The sequence below is a fragment of the Arvicola amphibius genome, chromosome 5 (genome assembly GCF_903992535.2).
Source record: "Arvicola amphibius chromosome 5, mArvAmp1.2, whole genome shotgun sequence".
In the NCBI taxonomy this organism is placed as follows: Eukaryota; Metazoa; Chordata; class Mammalia; order Rodentia; family Cricetidae; genus Arvicola; species Arvicola amphibius.
This window is the reverse complement of record NC_052051.1, coordinates 83,595,850-83,621,993: the sequence shown is the minus strand read 5'-3', so window position 1 is coordinate 83,621,993 and position 26,144 is coordinate 83,595,850. Positions and strand designations below refer to the sequence as shown.

Here is a 26,144-nt window from a genome sequence, read left to right as displayed (position 1 = left end):
TAAATGCCTTCGACTAAAGAATGGATAGGGAAAATGTGGTACATTTACACAATGGAGAACTACACAGCAGAAAAAAATAATGACATCTTGAAATTTGCTAGCAGATGGATGGATCTAGAAAACATTATATTCACTTAATATAACCCTGACCTAGAAAGACAAATATCATGTGCATTCACTCATACATGGCTTTTAGATATAAAGCAAGGAAAACCAGCCAATAGTTCACAGTCCCAGAGATTCTAGACAACAAAAAGGATCCATACATGGATCTAATCTACATGGGAAGTAGAAAGACAAGATCTCCTGAGTGAATTGGTAGTATGGGAACCATGGGAGAGGGTAGAAAGGGAAGGGAGAGGAGGAAGTAGAGCAGGGAAAAACATATAGCTCAATAAAAGCAATGTTAAAAAAAGATTACCAAGATTACAAGATGTCCCTGAGCCTAGGACTCACCTATTCCCCTTTTGCCAAGACCCCTAGACAAATGTCAATCAGGGTACTGAACCCTGTAAATCTCCTCACCCCAACTACTACTATTAAAAAACCCTATCTCAGTTGGGCTTGGCACTCTCTGCTCTCAACTCTGCGTTGGTCAGATGGAGAGTCCAAGCTTAAGCTTGAAAAAGGCTCTTTCTTTTACACATGAGTGCAGACTCCATGGTGGTTTTGGGGGATCCTGCTATCTAGGTGGAACAGCCAGGCAATACAGAAAGCTTCTCTAACCCATCATTGGGGTAGGCTGACAAAGATGGAATGTGGGAAGCTTGCTGGCTAGTCAGTCCAGTCAAAGCAGCAAGCTCCAGGCCAACCTGGTCTACAGCGTGAGTTACAGGACAGGTTCCAAAAACTACAGAGAAATCCTGTCTCAAAAATTCCAAAACAAAACAAAACAACAACAACAACAACAACAACAAAAGAAAAACCCAATCTTATTTTGGGGTCTGGAGAGATGGCTCAGAGGTTAAGAGCAAGGACTGCTCTTCCAGAGGTTCTGAGTTCAATTCCCAGCAACCATGTGGTGGCTCACAGTCATCTATAATGAGATCTGGTGCCCTCTTCTGGTGTGCAGGCATACATGGAAGGAATGTTGTATACATAATAAACAAATAAATCTTTTTATGCAATTACCTTTAAATGACTGAAGAGCTACTGGCAATACTAATGGGGGAAGGAGCTGAAACTCCTTAAAATTAGAAAGACTGTAAAAATGACTTTTACCTCTGCATTTTATTCAAGTATATGTGAACCAAAGTGGAAGCAGCATCTTTAAAACCATAATTCTGTTCTAACTCCTACTAATTCTTTTTTTCATTTTTCCCCATCCCTAGCATCTACTAATTTTGGCTCAGTTATCTACTTTTACTCACGAGCAACTGGACATGGCCACTGAGTCGTTTTCCTAGTAGTGGTGACTCACACTCTCTTCCCTTCTCTTGTGACTAAGGGCCACCATTAGAAGACACTGCCTGTGCAGCCTCTGCCGGCCTTCAGAAGCCTTCCTTAACAAACCGGTTCACACAAACTCTATGGGGACAAACAGACAGGTATTTAAAAAAACCTGGAATAACTTAATGACTTACAAGCCTTTAAAAGATTTAAACTCAGGCTTTAGTGTTGGGTATGGTGGTTCATGTCTTTAATCCCAGTATTCAGGAGGCTGAGTAAGAGGTTCAGAAGTTCAAGGCCACTCCCTGCTCTAGAGTGAAGGCCAGCCTGAGTTATAGTAAGACCCTCTCTCGAAACCAATAGCGGCAAAAACTAAATAAAAAGTACTATTTGGGTGACCATGATGCTGCATGCCAACACTGGGGAGGCAAAGACACAGATACACACATAATTAATTAAGAGAATTCCAAGAGCCAGACAATGTGGCATATGTTTGATAAACCCCGAATTTGGCTCTGGGGATGGAGGAGTAGTAATTCAAGGCCAACCTAGACAACGTAGCTGGACCAACTCTCCCAACCTAGGTATGGTGGCAGCCTGGGTCGGTAGTCCCAGCTACTGAGGAGGCTGAGGCAGGAGCATAACTGAAACCCAGAAGAGAGCAACGTGATAGGCTGTTCACTGGGGAGTGAGAAGGGGGCAAAAGAAATGTTAAGATCGAATGAGGAGACGAACTGGGAGCTGAATGACTGACTAAGGAAAACTGAGCTGTGACAGTATGAGCCCACGGAGGTTCTGAGCCACTTTACTTAATGTGACTGGGTCGCAGGTTTCCACAGGTCGTTCCACTGCCAGTAAGAAGACTGTCGTGAACTTTGGGCCCCTTTTTCTTTCACTAGTCAACAGTCATCCTAACCTACACACGGAGCACATATTTGGCACTCAATTTTTTTTCTGATCGAATGAAAACTTACCTTACTCATCATGGTATTCAAGCCCTACTTACGGCCCTATAAATTATCTCCAACAGACCTTCTTGACATAACCCAAATAGCTGAGAAAGCGTCAACGGTTGTGACCTCTCAAGAACCAACAGGGTCTACACCAAGCCAACTTCCCGTAGAAAACTTAATGAGGGGGTTAGGCAGCTGAACCTCCACTGGTGAGCTTGGGCGTCCACAAGGAGGTGGCCCAGAGGACGCAGCTCAGTGACCTCCCACTCGGGGGCAATGAAACATCTGGAGGCTATTACTCCCAAAAGTGAGTACCTGGAAAGCTATGGCACAGAGAGTGGCTCCGGGCTCTCATTCCGGAGGCCGGGGCCTCGAGCCGGCCAACCGCGCCTCCCGACTGAAGGTTCCGCGCTCCGGGGCGGTATTGGCAGCACAGGTCGTACGAGATACCTCACGCTTTACGAAGCTCCTGTCGCCAAGAACTGAGCAAACTGTCGGGCCGTTGTCAACTAATTTTCCTCTGAGCTTCTTCTTCACGCGTCAAGCGATCTCTCCCGCCCTAAGCTATCAGCCAGTAGTCCGCCGGCGCCGCCATCGTTAGTGTTTGTTTTCATCCGCTTCGGTGCAGGCGGTGGAGAGAGAGGGCGCTGTGTGGGAAATGCGGCTGTCAAACAGCAGTTGCACTTTCGCTACAGCATAGACGCCCTATTTAGTCTTTCGGTACTTCAGAGTCTCCATGAAAGTTGTTTTCTTTCCAGAAATAAATCTTTTGCACAATTTTAAAGTCCCTTAGAAAAGAAGAGTGCATGGAAAGGAATTTCGGGAGCTCGAGCCCATGCGGGCTCCGTGTGGAATGTTCGGAGCGAAGCGCAGGTCGCGGCGGCCGCGGTGTCGAGGACGCGGCGTGGGCGGGCGCTGACGCGGAGGGGGCGGTGCTGCTGTTGCGCAGCGTGGCGGCCTGTGCGCCACCGCGGGTTCCGGAGGAGGGCCTTCCCGGGATTGGCGGGCGGGGTGCGCTCCCGGTAGCCTGGCCGCTGCGGCGATCTCGTGCCAGCCGCCGCGGACTCCGGGTGCCCGAGCAGTCAGGCTGGTATTTGCTCTTTTGAGACAAGGTCTCTCTGTGTAACTCAGGTTAGATTAGAAGGGACTGTTGCTCAAGATGTCCTGGAACACGCGGCCATGCTGCTTCCTAAGCTTCCAACTTTACAGACGTTACTCTTAGCCCTGGGCCAGTCTTGGGAGTCTGTTTTATTATTCTTTTTTACTGGCTCTCTCGTAATTCAGGTTTGCCTCGAACTCCCATTGCTTTCACCTCCCACCATGCCTGAAATTACAGTGAGCCACCATGCCAGGGTTGGGTATCTTTTTATTGCACAACCTTTAAAGGAATAAACTTTTTCAAAATGTATGTTTACGTATTGGAGGAGGGGCGTGCTGTGGCAGGGATGTGGACGTCAGGACAAGTTGTGTCAGACAGTTCTTGCCTTCCACCATGTGCGTCTCAGGATGGGCTCATTTCAGCAGTCTCGCAGCCCACCCCAGTGCCCTCGGAGCCCTCTCTCTGACCTTAATAATATTTTGAAAGCGGGTTGTAAAAGTGGCCCCGGCTTTCCAAACTTGTTTTTCTCAACCTGTTTCTCCTTGTCTTCTTTTCATACTGGCTAGCCTTCCTTTCTAGCTTTCAGCCTGGGGATTTGGACCTCTTGAGATAGGCAGAGGCCGGGAGGTGGTGGCGCACGCCATTAAACCCAATAGGGGCAGGCGGATGTCTGAGTTCGAGGCCAGCCTGGTCTACAGAGCGAGGTCCAGGAGAGGCTCCAAAGCTACAGAGAAACCCTGTCTCGAAAAACCAAAAAAAAAAAAAGAGAGAGAGAGAGGAGAGAGAGAGAGAGAGGAGAGAGAGAGAGAGAGAGAGAGAGAGAGAGAGAGAGAGAGAGAGAGAGAGGGAGAGAGAGAGAGAGAGAGAGAGAGAGAAAGGGAATGCCGGCTGTAGCAGACTACGTAGGTCCCCAGGCAGGGTCATGGACTTCTTTCCTTCTAGCTTCCTAGTTAGACTGGTTTGAGCACTCCCACATCGGTCTTGTACTTACTAGGTGGAGCCATAGGGCTTTGGAAAACAAACCTCCATGACTAAGCCTTCAGGTGTTTATGACTCCTGGCTGCCTTACACCTCTTGTTCCTTATGAATAATTAGACCATCACCTGCATTAATCTTTTGCTGTTCTCAGTTGAAATGCCAAGCATGAAATGTGTCACTGAGATTGAACTCCTATTGTCTGAGAATCAGGCCAAATTTGTGTAGAAAAATACAGAGTGAAAAAGTGAATTGCTGGAAAGGTGTCGTAGTTTTGAGTCAGTTCGTATGGTTTTAGTAGGTTTCTAATTATTTTATCTTTTCCTTTTTATTTTTGTTTCTTTTTTTGCTTTCAACACAGGGTTTTTCTGTGTAGCCTTGGCTGTCCTGGAACTCACTCTGTAGACCAGGCTGACCTCAAACTCAGATCCGCCTGTCTCTACCTCCCAAATTCTGGGATTAAAGGTGTGCACTACCACCACTCGACTCTAATTGTTTTTTTTTTCTTTTAATTACTTTATAGAAAGAAGATTATAAATGCCAGAGCCGTTTAACCGATGGTTTAGCTGTTGAATTCTGACACTTCTTGTGCCACCCTGTTCGTTGTGAAATTTTCAGAAAAAAACACTTGTATATCTATCTACATTGGCTATGGCTATCCCAATAACAGTGCTTGACTGTGATCTCTTGCTGTACGGCAGAGGTCACCGGACCTTGGACCGTTTTAAGCTGGATGATGTGACTGATGAATATTTGATGTCCACGTATGGATTTCCACGACAATTCATTTACTACTTAGTGGAACTCTTGGGGGCAAGTCTTTCTCGACCTACTCAGCGATCTAGGGCTATTAGCCCAGAAACTCAGATCCTGGCAGCATTGGGCTTCTATACCTCGGGCTCCTTCCAGACTCGGATGGGAGATGCAATTGGAATCAGTCAAGCCTCCATGAGCCGGTGTGTTGCCAATGTCACTGAGGCCCTCGTGGACAGGGCCTCACAGTTTATTCACTTTCCAGTGGATGAGGCCGCCGTCCAATCTCTGAAGGATGAGTTCTGTGGACTGGCAGGGATGCCAGGAGTCATAGGGGTGGTTGACTGTATCCACGTGGCAATCAAGGCACCGAATTCTGAAGACCTCTCTTATGTGAACCGCAAGGGTCTGCATTCTTTGAACTGTCTGGTGGTGTGTGACATCAGAGGGGCACTAATGGCTGTGGAGACACGCTGGCCAGGTAGCCTCCAGGACTGTTCTGTGCTCCAGCAGTCTTCTCTAAGCAGTCAGTTTGAAACTGGGATGCATAAAGATAGCTGGCTTCTTGGTAAGTTTGTATGTGTAAATCTTCAGTTTATACCCATAGAGAAGTTATGCCGTAGAGGGGGGAGTTCAAGATTCTGTTCTGTTGTCTTGCTCTTTGTCTTCATACTTCCTCTGTGTAGCCTCAGGAGAACTCTCTGAGCCTTCATGTTTTTCTTTCATTATTATTGCTAGCCTTCGCTAGCCTAAAAGTTGCTCTGTAGACAGGCTGGCCTTGAACTCAGACATTCACATTCCTTTGCTTCCCATGTGCTAGGGTAAAAGTGTATATCACCACACAATGTCAGGCAAGGCTTCTACCACTGAACGTTCCACCTTTGTACCTTGATTAAAAATAAATCAATATTTAAGGGATGGAGAGGTATGCTCAATGGTTAAGAGCACTTGTTCTTGCCAGGCAGTGGTGGCACACACCTTTAATCCCAGCACTTGGGAGGCAGAGGCAGGCAGATCTCTGTGAGTTCGAGGTCAGCCTGCTCTATAAGAGCTAGTTCTAAGACCGGCTCCAAAGCTACAGAGAAACCCTGTACAGAGAAATGGAAAAAAAAAAAAAAAGCACTTGTTCTTGCAGAGGACCTGGATTTGATTCCCAGCCTGCATATAAAGGCTTTTAGCTACCCACAACTCCAGTTCCAAGGGATTCAGTGGCTTCTGTCCTCCATAGCACAAGGCATGCACATGGTATACAGACAAACACACTTGCAGGCACAACGCCCATACATATAAAATAAATGTTTAAAAATTTAAACAAAAACAATATTACAATATTTAAGCTGGGTGTTGTATTTGCTTGTAATCCCATGACTGGGGAGGCTGAGGCAGAAGACTCTCAAGTTCTAGGCACAACTTGGGCACACCTCTCTGAGACCATGCCTTCCCCCCCCCCCCAAACAAAACAACAAAAGAGGGTGGCAAGATGATTTCTCCTGTAAAGGCACTTGCCACCAAGCCTGAAAACTTGAGTTCAGTCTTCCACATGGTGGCAGGAGAGAACTGGTTCTGGCATTGCCCTCTGACCTCTACACATTTGCTGGAGTTTTGTCCCAGCCCCACATACTAAATAAATGTGATCCTAAAAATGTAGCTGGGTGGTGGTGGTGCACGCCTTTGATCTCAGCATTTGGGAAGCAGAAGCGGGGGGATCTCTGTGAGTTCGAGGCCAGCCTGGGTTGGGTTGGGGACCAATCCCAGGTCCTCTGACAGAGTCGCCAGAGCGCTAACTACTGAGTTATCACTCTGGCCCCTAAGCTTTACTCTTAGGTAAGCAGCAGCAGGACAAAGGTTATCTTATGCACAACATGTTATTTGTTGTTTGTTTTGGTTTTTAGAGACAGGGTTTCTTCATGTAGCCTTGGTTGTCCAGGAACTTGATCTGTAGACCAGGCTGGCCTTAAATGCACAGAGATCCACCTGCCTCTGCCTCCTGAGGGCTGGGATTAAAGCCATATTCCACCATGCCCAGCACAATATATTATGTTTAAGAGTGGAATAATTTGTTAGCATTGAGCATGGTGACAAAAACTGCAGAGATTGAGGCAAGAGAAATCACTTGATCCCAGGAGTTCTAACCTAAACAACAAGGAAAGAGCCAGGCACAGCAGCGCATAACCTGTAATAAAGCACTTGGGCGATTAGGCAGGGAGATGAAGAGTTCAGGACCAGTTTCTGCTCTCTTATTAAGGTCATGGCGAACCTGGGAATTCTGTAGAGTCCAGAGAGTGACCTGTAAGAGCCGTGAATGAGTTTTGAATGAGTGAGTTTGTTAAGTATATGGCCAACAAGAGTAAAAGAGTAAATAGCAAGTGATTCTCTCTCTGTCTCTGTCTCTTTCTCTCTCTCTGTCTCTCTCTCTCTCTCTCTCTCTCTCTCTCATGTGTGTGTGTGTGTGTGAACATATGTGAGAGAGGGTGATATCATCAAATCAGAGGCTTACAGATGTCCAATAGAAAGTGACTGGGGAAATGAAAAGAAAAATAAATAAATAAAAAAAAAGAAAGTGGGGGCTGGAGAGATGGCTCAGTGGTTAAGAGCACCGACTGCTCTTCCAGAGGTCCTGAGTTCAATTCCCAGCGACCACATGGTGGCTCACAGCCATCTATAATGAGACCTGGTGCCCTCTTCTGGCGTGCGGGCATACATGGAAGGGATGCTGTACACATAGTAAATAAATTAAAAAAAAGAAAAAGAAAAAAAGAAAGTGACTGGGGAGATGAAGTTTCTGATTGCGTTCTGTCTGTGGGTGAGCTTTCCATGTTGAGCTTCCTCCAGCTTGTCTTCCTCACTGTCCGCACTTTAGATCACACTGAATAATAGTAAGGTCTGTTGACACGGTTCACCTTCCAGCTGTTCCAAGAACAAGATGCTTTACTCTTGGGCTGGATTGCTGTTCTTTTCTCTCCTCATTACAAAGTTTGGAGCAGGCAGCCTTGGAAAACAGTGAGACAAATGTGCTTGGGCCTGAACTTGGAGGAGGAGCCCTCTATTCCAGAGTGAGTATTTCAGTGAGCTCAAACTGCATATGACAGTTTGCCAGTATAATGTACATCACACTAGATTACATGAGATCCTGTCTCAAGAAAAGAAAAAAAAAAGACGGTTAGGAGAGAACGAAACATGTATGAGGGTTTTAAGATGCTGAGGCAGGGTTGTGAGTTTCAAGACAGCATCAACCTCATAGTGAGAACTTATGGGAACAAAATTTATCAAGTGTTACAATACCTCTTTATGCCGGGCGGTGGTGGCGCACGCCTTTAATCCCAGCACTTGGGAGGCAGAGGCAGGCAGATCTCTGTGAGTTCGGGACCAGCCTGGTCTACAAGAGCTAGCTCCAGGACAGGCTCTAAAGCTGCAGAGAAACCCTGTCTCGAAAAACCAAAAAATAAATAAATAAATAAATAAAAAAGAATACCTCTTTATTAGTGCGAAATCACTAATCTATCTGTACAGCATATGATCAGAGTGAGGTGCTTAACATGTAGCAGATACACAGGAAATGCCTGTCTCTAATGTTTACATTTTCTTTTAAAGAGAAGTCTTCCCAGTTCCCTGTGGGCAGACTGTTCGCACACTGGTGGGTTCCAGCCTCTGATCTCCTCAGTTACATGTACCGTTTTCCATGCAACACCTACTGCTACTTTTTATTTTTCTCTTGACAGGATTTCAACATGTCTTTCAGTCTGGCCTTGAACTCATAATCCCCCAGCCCCAGCCTCCTGAGTGCTAGTATTACATCGAAATTCAAGACCAGCCAGGGAAACAGGAGACCCTGCTTAACAAAAATTAAATAATATCAATTTTTTTAACAAAAGAGGAACCTAAGAGGCACAGGCACAGAATATTTAAGCTCCTTTATTTATTGTTATTTATTTATTTTTTGAGACAGGCATCTCATTGTTTCCCAGAATGGCTTCAGGAGTCTGAAGCTCTTGGCTCTTCTTGAAGCACCGGGAACTACAGGTGCATCCTTCTAAAGTGTCCCTTTCTGGTGCCATCCTCAGCTATCCCTGGAGGTGTAGCACCTAAACTCCCAGTCTCTGAACAGTTCTGCTCGAGTCTTCATTTCTTCAGCTCTTAGGCTACTGCTGTTAAGCAGCTTTGGGTTAGATCTCCCAGAACGTCTTATGGGTGACTGAGTGATCACATAAGCACTTAAAATCCGTTCCCTATCTGATCCTAATCCCCTCATGAGTATCTGCTTTCCAGCAGTGCTTGAACTATAACCAGCTAGTAAGTTATGTTGATGTTGTTACTGTGCATGTGATGTGTAAGTGTTAGGTGCATACATTACTTAGCATTTGTGTGAAGGTCAGAAAACTTCGTGGAATTGGCTCTCTTTTCAGCTGTATGTGTGTTCCAGGGATTGAATTTAGGTTGTCAGGCTCATTGGCAAAATGCTTTACCCACTGAGCCATCTTGTCCAGTTCCTGGATTTTTTTTTTTAAGATTTATTTATTTATTATGTATTCAGTGTTCTTTCTGTCTGTATGACTGCAGGCCAGAAGAGGGCACCAGATCTCATTACAGATGGCTGTGGGCCACCATGGGGTTGCTGGGAATTGAACTCAGGATCTCTGGGAGAACAGTCAGTGCTCTTAACCTCTGAGCCATCTCTCCAGCTCCAGTTCCTGGATTTTTTTTTTTTAATTTTTTTGAGAGACCGGGCGGTGGTGGCGCACGCCTTTAATCCCAGCACTTGGGAGGCAGAGGCAGGCGGATCTCTGAGTTCGAGGCCAGCCTGGTCTACAAGAGCTAGTTCCAGGACAGGCTCTAGAAACTACAGGGAAACCCTGTCTCGAAAAACAAAAAAAACAAAAAAAAAAAAAAAATTTGAGAAAGGGTCTTATCCTAAGCTGAAAAGGTGCTTCTCACCTGTTACAGTCCCCGCTACGTGGTGGACGTCCATTATGCCACATGTTATTGCCAAGTCTGTCGCAAGGGTTGCTTCCATTGTTTGTAATATCCTTTAAAACATTTTTATATTTATGTGGAGATTTGTATGTATTAGCTCTCTGTCTCCACACGTGAGTTCCAGGGATCAAAGCTGGATTCTCGGGCTTTTTATTTGTATCAAGCATCTTTGTACCGACCCATCTAGTGTCCTGCATCATTTCTCCCCAGCCCTCTCTTTTCTGCCCTGGCCGATGGCAAGCTTGCCTCTTAAGTGCTGGATTACATGTGTATTCCATCATAGCCGGTTCTACATCAATTTCTGTTGCTATTTCTCTCTGTCTGTCTGTCTGTCTGTCTGTCTGTCTGTCTATCTATCTATCTATCTATCTATCTATCTTTTTGCTTTTTCGAGACAGGGTTTCTCTGTGTAACAGTCCTGACTGTCCCGGACTCACTCTGTAGAGCAGGCTGGCCTTGAACTCACTGAGAACCGCCTGTCTCTGCCTCCCCGAGTGCTGGGATTAAAAATATGTGTGCCACCACCACCCGTCTTCTACATTCATTCATTTTAAAGAATTTAGTGTTTAGAAAGAGTGAGTTCAGTTCAAAGAAGAGTGGAGTTGGTATACACCTATAATCCCACATGAGAGAGGCAGAGACAAGTATCAGAGGCTCAAGAACCTGACCTACATGAGACCCTGGATTCAAAACGAAACAAAAGTGGTTGGGGTGAAAGCCAGGTGTGGTAGCTCATGCTTATAATCCCAGCATTTAGGAAGCTGAGGCAGGAGGATTGCTGTGAATATGAGGTCAACTTGAGCTACATAGGGAGTTTTAGGTCTACAGAATGAGACTGTCTCAAAAAAGAAAACCAACTAAATATAAACTTTAAATTTTTGTGAGACATCTCAGTTATTTTCAGCTAATCCAGTCTTAGAAACATAAGATCCTAAATAAAATGAAAGAAGTCTTTTTATTATTTTTAGAGCAGTGCCCGTCTCTGTCTTAACCATCTGACTATTTATTGAACTTGATGGTGGGGCAGGAGTATAGCACTTACTTTGGTATTCAGGACCCAGTATCTGATGGGGATTTATAAAATGTTGCACGTAGCTGGGCATGGTGACTCACACCTTTAATCCTAGGACTCAGGTGGCAGAAGCAGGTGGATCTCTGTGAGTTAGAGGCCAGCGTGGTCTACAGAGTGAGTTCCAGGACAGCCAGGACTACATGATGAGACCCAGTCTTGGGGGCGGGGCAGTCACACCTCTGTGTGAGCTGCTTTGTTTGTTTGAAGTCAGGACATTTAAACATTATAGAAACTCTGTGCTTTGAACTAGGACTTTGCTCCCCATTTGTGTTTGCTTTTCTGAGGCCTTCCCAGGATCTTTTGATAAGGGTCACTTACAGGAAATGCCTTTTGTATCACTCGATCCATTTCTGGTTTCTTCTCATCATCATACTCATGTTCCTCCAGCACCTGTGATCGCGGTATCCCAGCATGTGGCACCCTGAGTTCTGATGGCTACTGAGTCTTCTCAGCACTGGGAGGAGAAAAATCATTGTGCAGTGTATGGAATCCCTAGGTCATGCTTTCAGACAGGAAAGGGAACAGTGAGACTGGAACTTTTCTTCATGGGTGTCTTAGGTCTCACGTTAGAATTCTTTTTCTCTTGAACTCTTCAGAGATTGTAAAATTAGTATCTTGTTTGAATTTGTGGGGGGGGGGTTGTAGTTTATTTGAGACAGGGTCTCACCATATAGACGAGGCTGGCTTCAAACTCATAGAAATCTGCCTGACTATGCCTCGTGAATGCTGGGATTAAAGTTACCTGCTACCACATCTGACCTTTGAACATTTAAATTAAGCCTTTTTTTAAAAAAGTTATTTATTTATTATTTTTTTAAATTTTATTTATTTATTTATTATGTATACAATATTCTGTCTGTGTATATGCCTGCACGCCAGAAGAGGGCACCAGACCCCATTACAGATGGTTGTGAGCCACCATGTGGTTGCTGGGAGTCGAACTCAGGACCTTTGGAAGAGCAGGCAATGCTCTTAACCTCTGAGCCATCTCTCCAGCCCTAAAAAAGTTATTTATTATATATACAATGTTCTGTCTGCATGTATGCCTGCCCGCCAGAAGAGGGCACCAGATCTCATTATAGATGGCTGTGAGCCACCATGTGGTTGCTGGGAATTGAACTCAGGACCTCTGGAAGAGCAGCCAGTGCTCTTTACCTCTGAACCATCTCTCCAGCCTCTTTATTTTTTTCTTTTTTTTTCAGCCCCTTTATTAAACCTTTTATAAAGAACAGTATCTTTCTTTCGATTTGAAAACTCACTGGGAATGGTGGCATACATACCTATTATTCCAGCACTTGGGAGGTAAAGGAAGGAGGATCAGGAATTAAAAGTTATCCTCAGCTGTCTGGAAGGTCCAGGCCAGCCTGGGCTACATGAAACTATTTCAAGAAAAAGAAAAGTAAATACAAAAAAGTCAGAGGGGACTCTGAGGGCTGCTGCTGTAGAGCAGAGGCAGAGGGGACTCTGAGGGCTGCTGCTGTAGAGCAGAGGGGACTCTGAGGGCTGCTGCTGTAGAGCAGAGGCAGAGCCCTGCTCTGACATGTGCAAGGTCTTGAGTTCTCTCCCAGCATGGCAAAAAATAAAACAGTAAGAAAGAAAAAGTCAAGGGTTTGTTTCCTGTGTTTCTACTTCATTACTACATCTGTAGGAATCAGATTTGAATTTCATTAGCTGTCAGCTTTTTCCCCATTGGTTTTAGTCAAAGATATTGACAGGTAACAGTGCCTTATGCTTCTCATAGTGGTATACTTTATTGTTTTTGAGATGGGCTTTTACTGTATAGACAAGGCTGGCCTCACTGGTCATCCTCCTGCCTTAGACTCCCAAGTATAGGCACTACTGGTTTGTGCCACTTATGTGGGATTGGTTTGTAGCCTTGACATTCATCACCTACCATCACCTCCACCGTGGAGAACAGGGAGGGAGGGATGAAGAACTGTGGGCAGAGAACAAGCTTCGAGGAGTGGGGGAAAGGAGCCAGTTGGTAGTAGTTCATGCCTTCATTTAAAATTGATTGTTCGGGCTGCAGAGATGGCTCAGAGGTTAAGAGCACTGGCTGCTCTTCCAGAGGTCCTGAGTTCAATTCCCAACAACCACGTGGTGGCTCACAGCCATCTATAATGAGATCTGGTGCCCTCTTCTGGTGTGTGGGCACACACAGAGGCAGAATGTTTTATACATAATAAATAAATAAATCTTTAAAAAAAATAAAATAGGGCTGGAGAGATGGCTCAGAGGTTAAGAGCATTGCCTGCTCTTCCAAAGGTCCTGAGTTCAATTCCCAGCAACCACATGGTGGCTCACAACCATCTGTAATGGGGTCTGGTGCCCTCTTCTGGGCTGCAGGCATACACACAGACAGAATATTGTATACATAATAAATAAGTATTTTAAAAAATAACAATAAAATAAAGGCCAGGCGGTGGTGGCGCATGCCTTTAATCCCAGCACTCGGGAGGCAGAGGCAGGCTAATCTCTGTGAGTTCAAGTCCAGCCTGGTCTACAAGAGCTAGTTCCAGGACAGGCTCTAAGCTACAGAGAAACCCTGTCTTGAAAAAAATATAATAAAATAAAAAAAATAAAATTTTTTGTTTGTTTATTATTTTTATGAAATAGAGTTTCTCTGTAGCTTTGGAGCCTGTCCTGGAACTTTTCTGTAGACCAGGCTAGCCTTAACTCACAGAGATCTACCTTCCTCTGCCTCTCAAGTGCTGGGATTAAAGGCATGAGCCACCACCACCCGGCTAAAATTATTTATTTTTATTTTGTGTGTATGAGAGTTTGCCTACATATATGTACGTGTACTCTGTATGTGTGTCTGGTATCCTTGGAGACCAAAATAGTGTTGATTTTCCAGTAGTGGAGTTAATAGATTGTTGTAAGCCACATATAGGTGCTGGAAATTGAATCCAGCTCCTCTGCAAAAACTGTGATACTCTTAACCGCTGAGACCTCGCTTTAGCCCTTCCTCATGCTTTCTCATGGCAGCATTTTTCTCTTGGTTATTATGGTATGGTGTACTTTGGCCCTACCTTACTCACTGTATTTCCAAATTTCACTTTTTTTTTATTTTTTCTGAGAGACAAGGTCTCAAGTGTAGCTCAGACTGGCCTAGAACTTGAGGCAGTCTTCCTGTCTCAACATCTTGAGCACTGAGATTACAGTCATGTGTCACCACATCCTTCCTGAACTTCACATCTTGTTTTCTTTGTCCTTTCATCCAGGAGACAGTTCCTTCTCTCTCCGCACCTGGCTCATGACTCCACTTCGCGTTGCTGAAACCCCAGCAGAGTATCGCTATAACAGGGCCCATTCTGCAACCCACAGTGTGATTGAGAAGACTTTGCGAGCCCTCTGCTCGAGGTTCCGGTGCCTGGATGGATCGAAGGGAGCACTGCAGTACTCGCCAGAGAAATCCAGCCACATCGTCTTGGCTTGTTGTGTCCTTCATAACATTTCCCTGGAACACGGGATGGATGTTTGGTCCTCTCCAGGAACTGGACCCATTGAACAGTCACCTGAGGGTGAGTGTGAGCAAACGGAGTCCCTGGATTTGGAGGCTGACCGGATCCGGCAGGAACTAATGCTCACTCACTTCAGCTAGTGTGGAGGGTGGAAGAGGAGACTTTCCCCTTATCAGCCCATCACCAGGTTCTGGCATCCAGTGAGACTGAATGTGCACACTTGCCATAAATTAACATTCAATGTTTTAGAAGGGCAGGAGGTGGGGGAAGGCATGCCAGCAAATGTGTCAGTCAACTAGGCTGACACAAGACAGGGTTTCCCTGATGTGCAGGGAGGCCATGCTGGGCACCACTCTTCACTGCTCTCTGGCTGCAATGTAAAACCGTAGTAAAGGAGAACAGCACATAACCAAAGCATTTTGTTGTTCTGGAGATCTCAAATGAAAACAATGTTTTTCCTGATTTCTTCATTTCCTTCCTCCTTCCTTTCTTCCCTCCCTTCCTCCAACCTTTTCTTGCTAGTTAGAGACTTTATTTCTCAAAACTGATAGCACAGACTGCCCTGGTGCTCACTACGTTGCCCAGGTTGGCCTGGTGCTTGTAACAGGGCCTCCTTCTTCAGCCTCCCAGGTGCTGGGTGACAGGTGTACGACATCGTGCCTGGTACCCTGATTCTGTGGGTGACAGGTGTACATTATCGTGCCTGGTACCCTGATTCTGCCTGGTGACAGGTGTATGTCATTGTGCCTGGTACCCTGATTCTGCCTGGTGACAGGTGTATGTCATTGTGCCTGGTACCCTGATTCTCCCTGGTGACAGGTGTATGTCATCGTGCCTGGTACCCTGATTCTGCCTGGTGACAGGTGTACGTCATCATGCCTGGTACCCTGATTCTGTGGGTGACAGGTGTACGTCATCGTGCCTGGTACCCTGATTCTGCCTGGTGACAGGTGTGTGTCATGATACCTGGTACCCTGATTCTGCCTGGTGACAGGTGTACGTCATCGTGCCTGGTACCCTGATTCTGTGGGTGACAGGTGTACATCATTGTGCCTGGTACTCTGATTCTACCTGGTGACAGGCGTACAGGTGTTTGTCATCATGCCTGGTACCCTGATTCTGCCTGGTGACAGGTGTATGTCATCATGCCTGGTACCGATTCTCCCTGGTGACAGGTGTACATGATCATGCCTGGTACCCTGATTTTTTGTTTCTCACCTTTGCTGTCTACATAGGCAAATAGAATGACTTTAGTTGAGGAATAATCTAAGTGAACACTTGCCTAGTGAGTGTTAAGTACAGATTCCTAGAACTGAGAAGAAATGAGGAGAAAGGAACTGCTAGTCTGCATTTGCAGGATGTTCTGAAGAGGACATTAAGGACAGTGGGAAGCCGCCATCCTGAGTGTGCCCGCACTAATTGGACTATGATTTGGATCTAGTTCCTGGAGGGAACATCTGACCTCCAGTCTCCTAGTTCACTCTTGAGTCAGAGTTAGAGACCAAATGGGGGTAAAGACTGAGTCAGCTTGAAGAAGGTAATTCAAATATAGGTAAAACTCCACGTTTATACTTTAGGGAGGATCTAAAGACCCTGGCAGTTCAACAAGAGATTCCCACAAGTTTACAAAATTCATATCTAACTAGACTACTTTTGGGTGGTGGGGGGGGTTGAGACAGGGTTTCTCTGTAGCTTTGGAGCTTGTCCTGGATCTAGTTCTGTAGACCAGGCTAGCCTCAAACTCACAGAGATCCACCTGTCTCTGCCTCCCATTTGCTGGGATTAAAGGTGTGTGCCACCGCCACACCACCCGGCTACATTTCTTTTTAAAAATAGCACTTATTCATTTATTTTGTGTGTGTGTGTGTGTGTGTGTGTGTGTGGTACATGGTGCCTGTGTGAAGGTCAGAGGACAGCTTGTGGGGGTCGCTTCTTTTCTTCCACTCTGTGAGTCTGTGAGTCTAGAGAGGCTTGGCAGCAAGTGACTTTATTTGCCGATGTATCTTGCTGGCCTGACATCCTCCTTCCCCCCCAGACAGTGTTTTTCTGTGTAACAGCCTTGGCTGTCCTGGAACTAGGTCTGTGGACCAGGCTGGCCTCGAATTCACAAGAGACCTGCCTGCCTCTGCCTCCCGAACGCTGGGATTAAGGCCTCCCACCTCTGCCTGGTCCTCCTTTTCCATTTTTAATGTGGCAGTGAGATTGAATTTAAGAGTCTGTTCTCTGCTCTACCTCTAAACTATACCCTTAGCTTACTTTTCATTTTATTACTCTGTTGCTCAAGCTGGCCTTAAACTCGTAATCATCCTGCCTCAGCCTCCTGAGTAGCTGGGATTACAAATTATGCCACCGGACCAGACTTGGTTATTTTTTATAAGGCTATGGTGTGAGAATAATAATAATGTAGTCTATTTTGGAATTCTTTGTACCAAGGACAGTTCCGGGGAGAAAAAGGTCTATAGAGCCAGTCTTAGTGGCTCATGCTTGCAATCCCAGTACTCAAGAGGCTGAGGTGGTTATATTGTGATTTCAGAGCCACCTGTATTACATAGTCTCAGGCTAGCCTGGGCCACTGTGCTAGCCCCATCTTTAAAAAGCAGAGGTATAAAGCATGACTTGACATAAACTCTGGAGCTAGACCTAGAATATTATATGTAGAGCGAAAGCACTTCCCAGGAAGTGAATAACCTCTAACAAGTCTTGTTCTGAAACTTCACTGTTGTAAAAATAGCCTAATAGAAGTGTGAATTAGGTTCACACTTCAGTGTCTTTGCTGGGACTAAAAAGATTTTCCTGAGGATTGTCTTGTTCCCAGATTCTCACCCATGTGACACCTCAGAATTGGCCTCTTGGATCATTTTCTACCTGCCTTTGGCAGTGTTAATCTGGGGATTTTCAAAGTAAACAGCTGATGACAGAAGAAATCTGGAAATAAACTGAGGGTGACTCATCCTTAAGATTAAAAACAATTATGGACTATTATCTGCTGTTTATTTCCATCCCAAATGCTATTTCTCATCCTTCCCGTCCCTGTGAAGAGGGAGTCTCTGGCGGGAGAGTGCACTCAGGCCTGAAACAGGTCCTAGAGGCAGGCGGTGAATGGCTGCTGGAGACTAGGTTTTTATTTATTTATTTATTTATTTATTTTATTATGTATACAATATTCTGTTTGTGTGTCTGCCTGCAGGCTAGAAGAGGGCACCAGACCCCATTACAGATGGTTGTGAGCCACCATGTGGTTGCTGGGAATTGAACTCAGGACCTTTGGAAAAACAGGCAATGCTCTTAACCTCTGAGCCATCTCTCCAGCCCCCTGGAGACTAGGTTTGAGCATCACACAACGAAGACTTCAGACTTTGTTACAGTTTCTTCTTCCTGCGTTTTTCTATTTAGTTTGAGATAAGATCTTATTATGCAGCATGGCTTGCCTGGTACAGACTGTTTAGCTCAGGGTAGCCTCAAGTTCAGCAGTCTTCCTAACTTAGCCTCCCACGCACGGGGAGGACAGACGTGTGCCACCGTACCAGCTTTGATTTTGTCTGACTTTATAATCTGACCTAGAACTCACTCTGTAGACCAGGCTGGGCTTGAACTCACAGAAATCCACCTGCCGAGAGGCCTCTGGAGTACTGGGATTAAAGGTCATACCCAGCCTCTTTTTTTTGCTTTGTTTTGTTTTGTTTTGTTTGAGACAGGGTTCATCTGTGTAGCCCTGGCTGTACTGGAACTCACTCTAGATCAGGCTGGCCTCAAACTCAGAAATCCACTGTCTCTGCCTCTGCCCCCGAGAGCTGGGATTAAAGATGTGTGCCACCATGCCTACCTTTTTTTGTTTATTTATTTAATTGCTGGGAAATCAAACCCAGAACCTAGCACACACTAAGCAGACACTCTACTTGGGGTTATAACTTCATGTTCTGCAAAACTTAACGAAAGCTTGTTTTGTCTCCCTCTTAAGGTCTATAACCTATGTTAGCCTCAAAGTTGCCACCCACCTGCCTCAGCCCTCTAAGTGCTGGGAAAAAGAAGAGAAAAAAGAAACTGAAAGATACCACCCCCTGTGTGTGTCCCCATCCTGTTTCATTTTCTAGATTCTACCAAGATTTTACAGAATTGTGTGCATAAGAGATGACAGACTCAAAATTAACATTCCCAGTTCAAATTTCCTTGTTTAGTCTTTCTAAAGTCTTTCCATGTGATTGACAGTGAGAAGGTTTATTTTTAGGGGGATGGACTATCCTGGTTTGCACAAGGCTGTCACAATTTTAGCACTGAAAGTTCTGTGTCCAGTTGATGATTATAACAGGAAGAAACTCAGGGGATCATTACCCTACTACTTGCAGGGGAGTAGCTCCACAAGGAGAACCTACTAGAACAACAACCAGCACAACAATGAGCTATCGAGTGTTCCTGCTAGCGTGCAAAAAAAAAAAAAAAAAAAAAAAAAAAAAAAAAAAAAAAAAGGACATCAGCACATCCCAGGTTGGTGTGGACTCCTGCCCACAGCCTTTCTAGTTAGGAGCTCTCCAGCGTGAAAAGGATCCTAGAGGTTTGAGGATCTTGACTCTGATCTCTCTTGTTTGGTCTGATTAGACCAATGTTGTCTCTGTCAGAACAAGCAGTCATTTATTGTAAAGTTGAATGTTAATTCCACACTCAGAAAATCTTCCCAAAGGAAGTTGATGGAGTTGTTGGTGGTTGAAGCCATTTCTTTTTCCTTTCCTTTCCTTCCTTCCTTCCTTCCTTCCTTCCTTCCTTCTTTCCTTCCTTCTTTCTTTCCTTCCTTCCTTTCTTTCTTTTTGCTCTGAGCAGAGAAGTTTATACATACCAGCTAATCACTGTACCTCTGAGCAATGTTTAGTTCACAAATCATGTTACCCATATTCTCACAAAGCAGTCTAACCTCAGCTTTTCAAGTAGCTTCATTTGCAAATCATAATTTTACATGTATGTGTAAAACTACAACTGGTTTTTTTTCCTCAAAATAAAATGTCTGCAGGGATGTAGTGTGTTAACTCTGTTGATAGAGTGCTTGCCTAAGACGCACAAAACTCGGCTCAGTTCCTAGCACTCTAATAAACTGGGCAAGATCATGTAGTACTTAGGAGGTAGAGAAGAGTAAGGAGTTCAAGGTCAGCCCTGGCTACGCAGCTAGTCTGGAATTCATGACACCCTATCTCCAAAGTTTCCACATTTCAAAAAACTGAAAACTTCAGGCTGGTAAGTGGTGGCGCACACCTTTAATCCCAGCACTCAGGAAGCAGAGGCTGGCGGATCTCTGTGAATTCAAGGCCAGCCTGGTCTACAGAGCAAGTTCCAAGGACCAGGCTCCACAGCTACTGTGGAAACCCTGTCTTGAAAAACCAAAAAATAAAAATAAATAAAAACAAAAACAAAATCATTAATTGTCATTTTATCTCCAGTGATAGCTCTGTCTTCAGGGCTGTCTGCTGTATTTCCACTGGCTGTTGAAAAGGTTAGAGAGAGTAATCTCTGTCTTCAGGGGAGGCATACACAGGATTCTTTGAGGGAATAATTTTCCTTTTCCAGGGAAAGCTTATTTTCCCCTTTATTGCTCTGCCATTCACTACTTCTTTCACTCCTTTAGTAAGCTGTTTTGGCTGTGAAGCTTTCTGGAGACTCAAACTCAGGACTCACAACATCCGAATTTGACTGTCAGTTTTTTCCCCTACAAATTCTAGCTCTGTACAAATCTTGCCACATTTCTTTGTGGGGAGCCTCTTATCCTAGTTATGTTTCTATTGCTGTGATAAAACACCACAACCAAAAATAACTCAAGGAGGAAAAGGTTTATTTCAGCCTACACTTCCAAACACAGTCTTTTATCAAGTTCCTCAGTTGGAGGCAAGAACTGAAATAAAGCTCATGAAAGATAGCTGCTTTCTGGCTTTGCTGCTCAGCCAGCATGGTAGTTTAAATGTAATTGGCCCCCATAAACTCATAGGGAGGGGCACTATTAGGAGGTGTGGCTTTGTTGGAATAGGTATGGCCTTGGAGGAAGTGTGTCACTAAAGAGGCGGGCTTTGAGGACTCATATATGCTCAATTTGCACCCAGTGACTTAGACCTCTTCCTGTTGCCTACTGATCAAGATGTAGGACTCTCAGCTTCAGTACCATGTCTGCCTTGACACCACCATGGCCTACCATCATGATAATGGACTAAACCTCTGACATTGTAATTAAATGTTTCCTTATAAGAGTTGCTGTGGTCATGGTGTCTCTTCACAGCAATAGAAACCCTAAGACAACATGCTTTTTTTCTTCGTTTTTGTTTTGTTTTGTTTTTTGAGACAGGGTTTCTCTATTTAACACTAACAGTCCTGGCTATCCTGGAACTCACTGTGTAGACCAGGCTGGCCTTGAACTCACAAAGATCCAGCTGCCTCTGCCTCCTGAGTTCTGGGGTTAAAGGTATGCACTGCTTTCTTATATCACCCAGGATCAGGGCTACCCAGTGTTCAGGGGTAGCACTGCCTGCAATGGGCTGGATCCTCCTAATCAATCATTAAATAAATGCCCTACAGACTTGTCTACATGCTAATTTTATGGCAGCATTTTCTCAATTGAAGATCCTCTTTCCAGATATTTCTAGCTTGTCTCAATTTGACAAAAAAAAACTAAGCAGAACACCTTTCTATCAGGTTTTTCTTTTTCTCAGCTTCTCTTTATTACTTCAGCACTTCATGAACAAAATTTACATTTCATTTTAAACCACTTAGAGCCACTAGAGCATCCCCTACTCTTTAAAGATCATGTTCTTGTGGATACAAGGCTCAGAAAAGCCACTGAAGCCCTGTTCCCTGCTGGATTAGCCTCTCTTTCTCTCTCCCTCCTCTCTTTTTTCTTGGTGTTCTAGTGTGCTTTCTGTTTTCTATTGTTGTGATAAACAGCATGACCAAAACTTACCTGGGAGAGGATTCATTTCATCTTACACTTCACACTCAGTTACTGAGGGAAGCTGAGACGGAGACCATGGAGGAATGCCACTTACTGGCTTGTTCCTCTGGTTCAGTCAGATGTTCTACACAACTATATGTGATTCCATCTCCAGAGGATCTAATGCCTCTGCCTTCATGTGCCTGTTCTCATATGCACTTACCCATACTTGGCACTCACATATACATAATTAAGAAAAAAAACAATCTTCCAAATAGAGGACCAAAATTCCGTTCCCAGCATCCACACCAGGAAGCTCAGAGTCATCCCTAATCACAGCTCCAGGGGGTTCCAAGCGCTTTTTCTGGCCGTAGTGGGCACGTACAACCATGAAGTATACACATACACACATACTAAAATAAATCATTAACAAAGTCTTCCCCACTGGGCAGTGGGTGGCGCATGCCTTTAATCCCAGCACTCTTTGTGTGTTCCTGATCTACAAAGTGAATCAGTACAGCCAGGGTTACAGAGTGAAGAAATCCTGTCTTGAAAAAAGAAATCTTCCCCAATTCAGGCAGTTTAGATGTAGAGTAGTTCCTGATTACACTAGGCCACTGTCTGCATGCTGAATCATACATTTTTTCCTTCTGTATTAAATGTTCGACCGCACAGGGATTTTCTGTTACTTCTACCACCCCCCAACTCACTCCTACACACCATCCAATTTTTCCTATGGGTTCTAAGTTTTCAGATCCTAGAAGAGAGTCTTCTATAGAACTCTAAAATAACTCTAAAGCCATTTCTGACAACTCTGAGGCCTCTCAGCAGTAGTGCTCCCCCCTCCTGGGAACAAGGAATCTAACAATTACCCACACATGTACTGAAATGTTGGGAACTTTCCATTTGCCCGAGTCTTTTTGAATGTTCTCCAGAAATTGGGCCAGATAACCTTTAAGATGTTGACTCAGATAACCTTTAAGACGTTAACCTTTAAGATGTTTGTGCCAGGTAGGAGGCCTCCTGGAGACTTGATTTGACTCAGCCCCTGGGAAAGGGATCAAAGTGACCCTCAGATATTTTTCCTTACCTCATCTGATCTGGCAGTGGCTCTCTAGCCAATTATTGGTAATAGCCCTTTTGAATAAGCCAATCATAATAGTTAAAGAACAACCCCCAGACACCCCCTTGTTTCTGTGGCTTTTTCCTTTAAAAGTAGCCTGTACCAGCTATTCTGGGTCTTTCTGGCCTCTCTAATGCTGAAAGACCCTGTCATGACAGAATTAATAAAATCCTCATGCTTTTACATCAGCTGTGGTGTGAGAGATGGTCTCTTGGGACAACTCCTCCTCAGTGATTGGACTCTAGGGTCCAACACTTCAGCACAATGTAATTTGTATTTTTTCCCTATGGAAGAAACAGAAAACTATTATCTCATCATTGTCTGTAGTGATATTTCATTTGTAATATATATGTTATATATATATATTTTATATATATATGTATATATATACATACATATATATATATATGCTTTTTTAAACAAAATTTCTCAGTAGCTATGGAGCCAATCCTAGAACTCACTCTGTACACCAGGCTGGCCTTGAACTCATAGAGATCCGCCTACCTCTTGTCTACAGAGTGCTGGGATTAAAGGCCTGTAGCACCACCTCCCAGTTTATTTATATTTTAATAAATAAAACTTGCCTGAAGTTCAGAGAGTAAAACAGCCACACTGATCAACCTTACAGACCAGGCAGTGGGGACACACACCCTTAATCCCAGCAGCCACACTAGTTTGCTATAGAAACCTGGCGATAGTAGTGCACACCTTTAATCCCAGCCCCAGAGAGGAATAGAAGATGGGAGGAGACAGCTCTCACACACAGTCTTATTCTGAGACTCCTGGAGGTAAGATCGCCTTTTCGGCCTGAGGTAGAGGTAAGAGCCAGTGGCTGGTTGTTTTGCTTTTCTGACCTTCAGGTTGAACCCCAATTTCTGTCTCTGGGTTTTTATTAGTCATGCTACAGTTGTTCTCAGCCCCCTCTTCCAAAAACATTTTTTAAAACAAGACTGGTATTCATTAGGTAGCCCTGGCTGGTCTGGAACTCAATATATAGATTAAATTGGTCTCAAACTCACAGAGATCCGCCTGTCTCTGCCTCCCAGGTGCTGAGATCAAAGGCATGCACCGCCACATCTGACTTCCCTTTTCCGATAATTCAGCAGCTGGTAAAGTTCCTCCCTCATGTGGGCACTTCCTTTTTGAGAAGTTAGCTGCATGTCTTATGGCAAAGTCCACATAACTGATGCCACAATCAGCTTATAGCCCCATCCCATGTGTTCGTTTCAGAGGTTGTAATACAGTCTCTATTTGTGCTGGAGAAATGGCTCAGAGGTTAAGAGCACTGACTTCTTCTAGAGGACCTGAATTCAATTCCCAGCAACTACATGGTGGCTCACAGCTATCTATAATGAGATCTGGCGTACTCTTCTGGCATGCAGGTGTACATACAGGTAGAACACTGTATACATAATAAATCATATATACATACATATATAAAGAATATATATGTATATATTTTGTCAGCCATTAGAGGGTGGTGCTCCCATACTAGGTCCACGTATCTTTTTTTTTTTTTGAGAAAGGGTTTCTCTGTGTAGCTCTGGCTGTCTTGGAACTTGCCCTTCAGCCTGAACTGAACTTGTAGTTCAGGCTGGCCTTGAACTCAAGAGATCCACCTGCCTCTGCCTCCCAGGTGCTGGGATTAAAGGAGTGCGCTGCCATTGTCCAGCTGGGCCCCATTTATCAAGGAGACACATACTCCATATCATATAGGTCAGAAGTTCTCAACTTGTGGGTTGCAACCCTTTTGGGGGTTGAATGACCCTTCCATAGGCATCAAATAAGACTATTGGAAAACCCAGATATTTACATTATGATTCGTAAGAATATCAAAATTAGCTATGAAGTAGCAACAAAAGTAATTTTGTGGTTGGGGTCACCACGACAGGAGGGTCTGTTTTAAAGTGTTGCAGCATTAGGAAGGTTGAGGTGAAGCCAGTCACTAAGTATTCGTCCACAAATGCTCCACCTCCACAGGAGCAGCGTCTCAGCCACTTGTCTCATCACCCACAGCAGGGACAAAGCAATGGCGCCATAACGAGAAGAGGAAGGACACAATATCAGAACTGTCCCCAGGACAGCCCCACCCTCACGTGGCTTAATTTCAGTTGCAGGTCTTATCACCCACAGAGGAACTGTACAATTTACTTCTCTCAAACTCATCTGGGATTCTCTTTTTCAACTGTTCAGGTACCAAATGCCTGACTTTTCCTGGAGAGATAGGAACAAAACACCTATTCATCCTAAATGAGGCATCAATGACAGACTAAATAAATAATTCCATTCAAGTCTAACTTGAGTCAATGAGTTTAACCTGAGGGTTGCTTACAGGAGTGTCAGCAATTTATGGCAGAGACACCACTCAAGAGTCTCTGCCTTCTTCCAGCAATTAACTACTTATATGTCCTTAAGTGGAGGAAAGACACTGTACACCAACTCCTGAGGCTTTTTCTCCACTAGGGGACATTATGCCCCCATGGGTCCAATCTTATGAGGAGCTTATGTAACTAATCAGAGCTGCATTGATTTCAAGATGGCACAGCACGTGATGCCTGGAAGACAGAGTTCTACGTGGCTACCTAAGTAAACTCTGGTCAGTAGAATGTGATCAGGAAAGTTCCATGATGTGCCCGATGACAAGGACACTTACCTTTGCCTTTCCAGCTTCGGTGGCTGGAATGGCTACTGGGCCGGGGAAGCGGATATGGATACAAAGTCTGGTCTTCAGCAGCTGTTTTGGAAATAGGTAAAAGCCATTTATTGAACATTGAAAGGCACCAAGAAGGAACCTAGTCCTTGAAGTTGAATGTAGCCTGACTTACTGTAAACTGTACACCTTTGGATTTCTTTTTGTTTTTCGGTTTTTTGTTTTTCAAGACAGGGTTGCTCTATGTTGCACTGGCTGTCCTGGAACTTAGGCTGGCCTCAAACACTCTGAGATTCTCCTGCCTCTGCCTCCAAAGTGCTGCGATTAAAAGGCCACTGCCTGGCTGGATTTCTTACTATGTAGCTCTGGCTGTCCTGGAACTCATGACGTTGCCTGACTTGTTTTTGTTTTTCCAAGGCTGGCCTCAAACTCATAGCAGTCTCCCTGCCTCTACCTCATGAACGTTGGGATTAAAGGTGTGCGTCATCATACCTGGCCTTTTAGTCTTTTTGTTTGCGTACGTCCAATAAGACCTAATCATAAATTATAATGCCATAATTGCCTTTTCTCAAGAGTAGCAAATACCTATCACATGAAAAAATACTTAGAGACAACATATAGATAGATTCCAGAGTCAGGAGCTTGGCCAGTACAATAGTTAGAAACAGCTGCTAATCAGATATGGTGGCAAACACCTGTGATCGCAACGGGTGGAAGGCAGAGGGAGGAAGAGAATGAGTTGGTAGCAATATGGACTACATAGTGAGATTCTGTTTGAAAAACAACAAAAAGGAAGT

The 26,144-nt window shown here is 44.6% G+C and overlaps 2 protein-coding genes across 8 annotated transcripts in view; one reads left to right on the top strand and one right to left on the bottom strand.

Annotated features, from left to right (window-relative positions):
* The window catches only part of Atg13 (autophagy related 13), a 39,699-nt gene extending 36,459 nt beyond the window's left edge, over positions 1–3,240 (bottom strand). For 3 of the 4 annotated variants that reach the window (XM_038329796.1, XM_038329793.1, XM_038329795.1), the window contains exon 1: positions 2,658–3,240. The gene's annotated coding sequence lies outside the window, so the exon portion shown is untranslated. Of the gene's footprint in view, positions 1–1,370; positions 1,528–2,657 lie in introns of all 4 variants that reach the window. The other variant, XM_038329794.1, reaches the window with a different exon arrangement.
* A 64-nt stretch (positions 3,241–3,304) lies between these two features.
* On the top strand, positions 3,305–15,090 carry Harbi1 (harbinger transposase derived 1). Of its 4 annotated transcripts, none has more exons than XM_038330291.1 (3): positions 3,305–3,432; positions 4,940–5,737; positions 14,437–15,090. In XM_038330291.1, exons 2-3 carry the CDS (start codon positions 5,068–5,070, stop codon positions 14,814–14,816), a joined length of 1,050 nt encoding a protein of 349 aa, XP_038186219.1. In that variant the 5' UTR covers positions 3,305–3,432; positions 4,940–5,067; the 3' UTR covers positions 14,817–15,090. The 4 variants fall into 4 exon arrangements, with proteins under 4 accessions (XP_038186219.1, XP_038186221.1, XP_038186222.1 ...); XM_038330293.1 differs by having other exon boundaries at positions 3,365–3,473; XM_038330294.1 differs by having other exon boundaries at positions 3,383–3,454.
* Positions 15,091–26,144: the final 11,054 nt, after the last annotated feature.